Source organism: Erinaceus europaeus, chromosome 17 (assembly GCF_950295315.1).
Source record: "Erinaceus europaeus chromosome 17, mEriEur2.1, whole genome shotgun sequence".
Taxonomy (NCBI): Eukaryota; Metazoa; Chordata; class Mammalia; order Eulipotyphla; family Erinaceidae; genus Erinaceus; species Erinaceus europaeus.
Genome location: NC_080178.1, coordinates 67,242,911 through 67,248,888, shown reverse-complemented (window position 1 = coordinate 67,248,888; position 5,978 = coordinate 67,242,911). Strand labels below are relative to the sequence as shown.

The 5,978-nt window shown below is 50.4% G+C and overlaps 1 protein-coding gene across 1 annotated transcript; it reads left to right on the top strand.

The window, feature by feature from the left end:
- The first annotated feature begins 3,633 nt into the window (after positions 1-3,633).
- Positions 3,634-5,328, top strand: CAVIN3 (caveolae associated protein 3). The gene is made up of 2 exons (XM_007527768.3): positions 3,634-4,135; positions 4,728-5,328. Exons 1-2 carry the CDS (start codon positions 3,755-3,757, stop codon positions 5,127-5,129), a joined length of 783 nt encoding a protein of 260 aa, XP_007527830.1. The 5' UTR covers positions 3,634-3,754; the 3' UTR covers positions 5,130-5,328.
- Positions 5,329-5,978: the final 650 nt, after the last annotated feature.

The window sequence follows — 5,978 nt, the reverse complement described above, 5'->3', positions numbered from 1 at the left end:
CTACCTCTACCACTTTTGCTTTATAACATTGTTGCAATATCACACACTGGGACATCTGACCACTGAGGAAATAGAAAAACCAGGAAGCAGAATGTAGAGGAGAGAGAGGGCATAGTCACCTGATCTCTCACTTTTAGAGGTCTCCTTAACCTCAGGTAGAGTAAAGAAAGCAGATAGCTGCTGTTCCTGATGCAGAGCCAACCCTGTGCCAGTGTTAGTTAGGAAGACAGATTTCAGGCAGGTTCCGTGCCTATGAAAGGTATAATAAAAGGAGCTAATTCTGGTGCCTTTCGAAGCAGGTAGGCTTATGTATGAAAGAAACCCTTGACAGCAGGATATGGAATACTTGGGCTTCATATATATATTTTCTTTTTTGGGGGGGAGGGTTGACACTGGGGTCTCACTGTTCCACACTAACTTTTTCAGACAGAAAGACAGAAACAGAGATAGATAGCAAAAAGGACACCACAGTACCAAAGCGTGCCTCAGTGCTGTGGACAGGGCTTGAAATTGGGTAGTATCTATCCAAATAAGCTAACTTGCCAGTTCAGATTCATTTGTTATTGAGAGGAAGAGAGAGACACACACACACACAACCAGAGCATCAGTCAGGTACATGGGATGCTGGGAATTCAACTCAGGGCCTCGAGCTTCAGAGTCCAAGGCTTCATCAACTGCATGGCCTCCCAGGACCTGTTCCAGTTTTTTAATTCTCAATTTAATAATACAGGCTTATAGAATTGTAAGATTACAGGGGTATAGTGTTACACCACACTCACCACTAAAGTTCTGTATCCCTCTCTTTTCTTTTTTTGCTACTAGGGTTATAGCTGGAACTCAGTGCCTGTAGGACAAATTCACAATCCTGATGGCCATTTTTCCTTTTTTTTTTCCTTCTGTTTTCTTTATTTTATATTAGATGCAACAAAGAGCAATTGAGAAGGAGGGAGAGATGGTAGGGATAAAGAAAAAAACATCTGCAGACCTGTTTCACTGCTCATGAAGCTTCCCTCCATATAGGTGGGGAGCAGGGGCTCAAATCTTCTGCATGGTAATAACTACCATCAACTGGCTGCACCACTGCCCAGTTCATTTTGTTTTAGTTTTTAAAAAGGGTTTTTTTTTTTTTTTTCAAACCCACTTATGATTAGATGTTTGTGAATTGCTTGTACTTTACAGAAATCCTTCACATTCTAATAACTTTTCCTAGAGAGAATCCCATACTTCAGGGAACTGAGCTAGGAGAAGTCATTTAAGTGGGCCCATCATGGGTCAGGGGATACTGTTATACTGATGGTTAGTGGTCAGTGGGTTTATTAGCTTCTCAGGATTAAACAAATTCATTACCACAAAATACCACTTACAATAATAACAAATATTTATTCACTCACAGTTTTGGAGGTCATAAGTCTGAAATCAAGTTGTTGACAGGGCCGTGCTCCCTCCAAAGCTTCTGGTCACTTCAGGAACTCCTGGACTTCTCCAAAAAGGAGACTTCAAGCTCTGTCTCCATAACGTTCTGTTTCCACAGTTTATGAGATCACCAGTCAAACTAAGGGTCCACATTTTCAGGATGATCTTTTTTTTTTTTTTATTTTTACAACTTTTTAAAAAATCTTTATTTGATGGATAGAGATAGTCAGAAATTGAGAGGGAAAGGGGTAATAGAGGAGAGAGACAGAGAGACACTTGCAGCACTGCTTCACCACTTGTGAAGCTTTCCCCCTGCAGGCAGGTGGGGACCAGGGGCTCAAACCTGGGTCCTTGCACACTGTAACATGTACGTTCAACGAGGTGTGCCACAACCTGGCCCCAAGGATGGTCTTTTTAACTGGTGTGCACAGGTCCTTGGCTCATGCAAGAAAAGAATTTTAGAGACAACCGGATTGCAGGCAAGAGGCACACTAACTGAAGACAACAGAGACATGTAAAGAAGGGTGGGAAGTATAGTAGTTTGGGCCGGTAATGGTGACCAAGCTCATAAAGGGTCAATGAGAGTAAGTCAACAGGCAGCAAAGTTACAGGAGAGACAAGTATTTTAAAGTGGATAGGTTGAGACATAGTCACCAAGGGAGATGGTAGAGGAAGTAGTAAGGAAATGACTGCCAGAGGTTAAGCAGAAGCTCATAGTTCATATCCCTTTAATGTGCTCTTTTGAGTACATAGGCATTCCGTTAGTTTTCAGGCTGCCTTTTTTTAAGGTTTAAGGTTTCTCCATTTCTTCCTGTCTTACTTTAATTGATTACTTTGTGTGGAGTCAGGGCATTCCTGCATCAGAACTCTTCATCAAGGTGGGTTTCAACTACAATTCCAAGCCTGTCTTCATTGTCCTGAGGAGACAAATTTATAATTGATTATTTGACTGCCTTGCAGTACTGTGGGTTTAGCTAGGTCTCCAAAGTCATGTGAAGCAGGAAGTACAGAAGTAAAAGGGACAGGGACAGCATGGTCAGAGGATCATCTTTATACAGAGATGAGTTTATGAGCTCTTCTAGTCTTAGTCTCTTACTGGCTTTAGATTTTTTTTTTTCATTTTCATTTTACTGGATAGGACAGAGAGAAATTCAAAGGGCAGGGGAAGGTAGATAGAGAGGGGGAGAGAAAGATGGACATCTGCAGACCTGCTTCACCACTTATGAAGCACGCACCTGCAGGTGGGGAGCCGGGGGCTCAAACTTGGATCCTTGCGCTTCACACTACGTGTACTTATCCCGGTGTACCACCGCCTGACTCCGGGCTTTAGAAACTTAATGCATCTTAAGGAAGAGAATGATAAAAACTCTTTTTTTTTTTTTAAAGTGCTTTGCAGTTGTCCATTGCTCTGGGCAGCTTTATTAGCTAACTTCTGTTTCTTTTAGTTTCTGAAAGAAATCAAGAGAAGGACATCTCTGCATCCAAAGTCATCCAGCACCAAAAACAAGACCTGTCAGCACCAACTCTAAGCTTTTAGGATATCAAAAGAAGAGATGTCCTGCCTGCTCTTCAAGTTTGGGATGTACGGCAACAGGGGCTTTACCAGTGAGGTTTCAAAGAAAGGGAGAGCAGAGAGCTGGAACACAGAGAATTAACAGTAAAGCACAGAGGAGGCCTAGAGAGGCAGAAAAATGCGGCCTATGGGCCAAACTTTGGCAAGGACTACTAGAAAATACCAGAGGACGCCCCGCCTTTCAGCGCCAGCTCACAAGGCAAGGCCCGGGAGCCTACATCTTCACCTCTAAATTCTGTAGGGAAAGTCTGAGCGCCTTCCCTCTCAGGGCGCACCCCGGACAGGGGGTGAAATGCATAGGGACGTCAAAGGCCAAGGGCGGGAAGTTTCGGAGGCCCTTCGGGTTAGTTCTTTGCCAAGTTAACAAATACAGCCTTGCTAGGTCTCAGCCACACATTTTTCCCTGACTCGCCCTTTGCGGTGGGGGAGAGTTCCTTCCAGAGTCACCGCAGGGAATTGAGGCGGGGGAGGGGAATTCAAATAAGAGTTAAGAAAGTTTGGGGAGTTTGGGGTGGGGTGGGGCTGACTTAGGGGCCAGTCAGCCCTGCACCCTGCGGGTCTCGGGGCGGGGCAGGAATGAAAGAGCCGGGGTTAGGATCCCGGCACTGCCACCCCGCCTCGGCCCTCCTACTCTGCCTTCCGTAGCCTAGAAGGCCAACTCCGCCCGCCTGAGTCACGGCTGGAGCCGGGGAGGAGCCGGGGAAAGGCAGCCCCTGCCCAGAGCGCAGCCAGCGGCCGCAGGGAGAGCAGCCAGGGCGGGCTGGAACCATGGGGGAGAGCGCGCTGGAGTCCGGGCCTGTGCCAGCGGTGCCGGGCGGCCCGGTGCACGCGGTGACCGTGGTGACCCTGCTGGAGAAACTGGCCACCATGCTGGAGGCGCTGCGGGAGCGGCAGGGGGGCTTGGCCCAGCGGCAGGGCGGCCTGGCGGGCTCCGTGCGCCGCATCCAGAGCGGCCTGGGCGCGCTGAGCAGCAGCCACGACACCACGAGCCACACGCTGGCGCAGCTGTTGGCCAAGGCGGAGCGCGTGGGCTCGCACGCCCACGTGGCCCAGGAGCGCGCGGTGCACCGCGCCGCCCAGGTGACCCGCCTGGAGGCCAACCACGGGCTGCTGGTGGCGCGCGGGAAGCTCCACGTCCTGCTCTTCAAGGTTAGTGACCTCAGGCGCTCCCCCAACCTCAGAGGCCTTTTCCCGCCTCCGGGCTACATCTGGGGGCTCCCGGGTCCTGCCCGCCGACCACACCCACATTCCTGTCTCCACCCTCCCGGCCCCGCAGCGGTGGATTCCGCTTCCAGAGCCGCACCCACTCCCGCTGCACTCTGCCAGTCTTCTGTGCCACGCCTGAGCCCCGCCTGCCAATCCAAGGCCCTCAGCAGGCTGCTGTGTCTACAGCTTTTGTGCCAAGTCCTACTCCAGCCCCGAAGACAGTTATTGGTGGTGGAATAGTACCACCCCAGCTGGTCGCAGCTTCCTCCAAACCTTGCCCCCTGGGGTCACGTCCTTCAAATCCCACCCCACCCCACCCCACCCCTAGTCCTATCTAATTTGTGCTGTTCTCCTGGAGAGCTCACTTGCTCGCTCAGCTCACTCTAATTCTCCCAAGCCTGGGCGATACATTCCCATCTGGGCTGCGGAATTCAGTGGCGGGAATTGGGGGGGGGGGCAGGGGGAGGCGCGGGGGGTTCTGCCTGGTGTGGTCCAGGGAGTCTGCCCGGGTCAGTGCTGTGTCCATCACACGCAGGAGGAGGCTGAAATCCCAGCCAGCGCCTTCCAGAAAGCGCCCGAGGCCCTAGACCCTACAGAACAACTCCAGCCTGGCCCAGAGCTGCAGGAGGCCGAAGTTGTGGAGAGCTCCGATGAGGAACCTGTGGAGTCCAGGGCTCACAGGCTGAAGCGCACAGGGCTGCAGAAGGTACAGAGCCTGCGAAGGGCCCTGTCAGGCAGAAAAGGCCCTGGAGCGCCCAAGCCTACGCCTGCCAAGCCACCTCGCCTGGGGCCTGGCCGGTATGCTGATGGCCAGCCGGAAGCAGCCCCTGATCTGGAAGCCAGTCTGGAGCCTGTGCCTCTGCAGGCCACTGAGGAAGATCCTGGGAGTCCTGCGGCTGCTGAAGCCGCTGTGATCCAAATAGAGAGTGTGGCCTGATGGCTGTCTGTCTATGCCTGCTCCCAAAATAAGTCATTCTCTCCAGTGCTGCATTCACACCCAAATAAGGAGTGAATCCTACACTCACAGCCCGGCTCAGGGCTTTCCTTCCCCGCTTTTTCTCTCCAGCACTTTTACTCGGGAAAGAAAGCACAGCTTCACACACCTGCTTGCACACAATAAAAGTGGTTTCATCTAATCCAGACTCTATGTGAAGGGTTGGGGACTGGGATGGGTGATAGAAGGAATTAGATATGTTGGGATCTGAATGTGTGACTTGAATTTCAAAACAGATTTTTTTGTGAGTTCTCTGGGTTTCAGCAATCTTGGGCTCCCTCCAGTCACGTAGATGTATTCCTTTGGCAACTTACTCCGCATGTGGTTTCCCCCTAGACATTCATAATCACATTAAAAAACCAAAAAAACACCACAAGTCCCTTGCTGTAAGTGCTCAGTTAATATCAAGGAGTGGTTTTCCGCTTCTTGCTATGCACCCTCTTAAAAGTTGGGCTTCCGGGCTGGGTGGTGGCACACTTGGTTGAGCGCACATGTTACAATGCTCAAAGACCAGGGTTTGAGCCTCCAGTCCCCATCTGCAGAGGGAAAGCTTTGTAAGTGGTGAAGCAGTGCTGCAGGTGTCTCTCTGCCTCTGTCCCTCTCTACCATCCCCTTCTCTCTGGACTTCTGGCTGTCTATCAAATAAATAAATAAAGATAATAAAAAAATATATTTTTAAAAAGTTGGGCTTCCCAGGGTTCTGTCCTCAGTCCTCTCTCATTCAGGGTAGTCCTCCTTAGACATTCATTCCTAACATCTCCAACCAGCCACACAACATCACAGACCACTGAC

What these genes read in the sequence shown, in the direction of transcription:
- CAVIN3 (XM_007527768.3), top strand. Translation starts at nt 3,755, where the DNA reads ATGGGGGAGAGCGCGCTGGAGTCCGGGCCTGTGCCAGCGGTGCCGGGC. An exon ending in TCCACGTCCTGCTCTTCAAG is followed by an intron (nt 4,136 to 4,727) that starts GTTAGTGACCTC and finishes CATCACACGCAG; the next exon opens with GAGGAGGCTGAAATCCCAGC.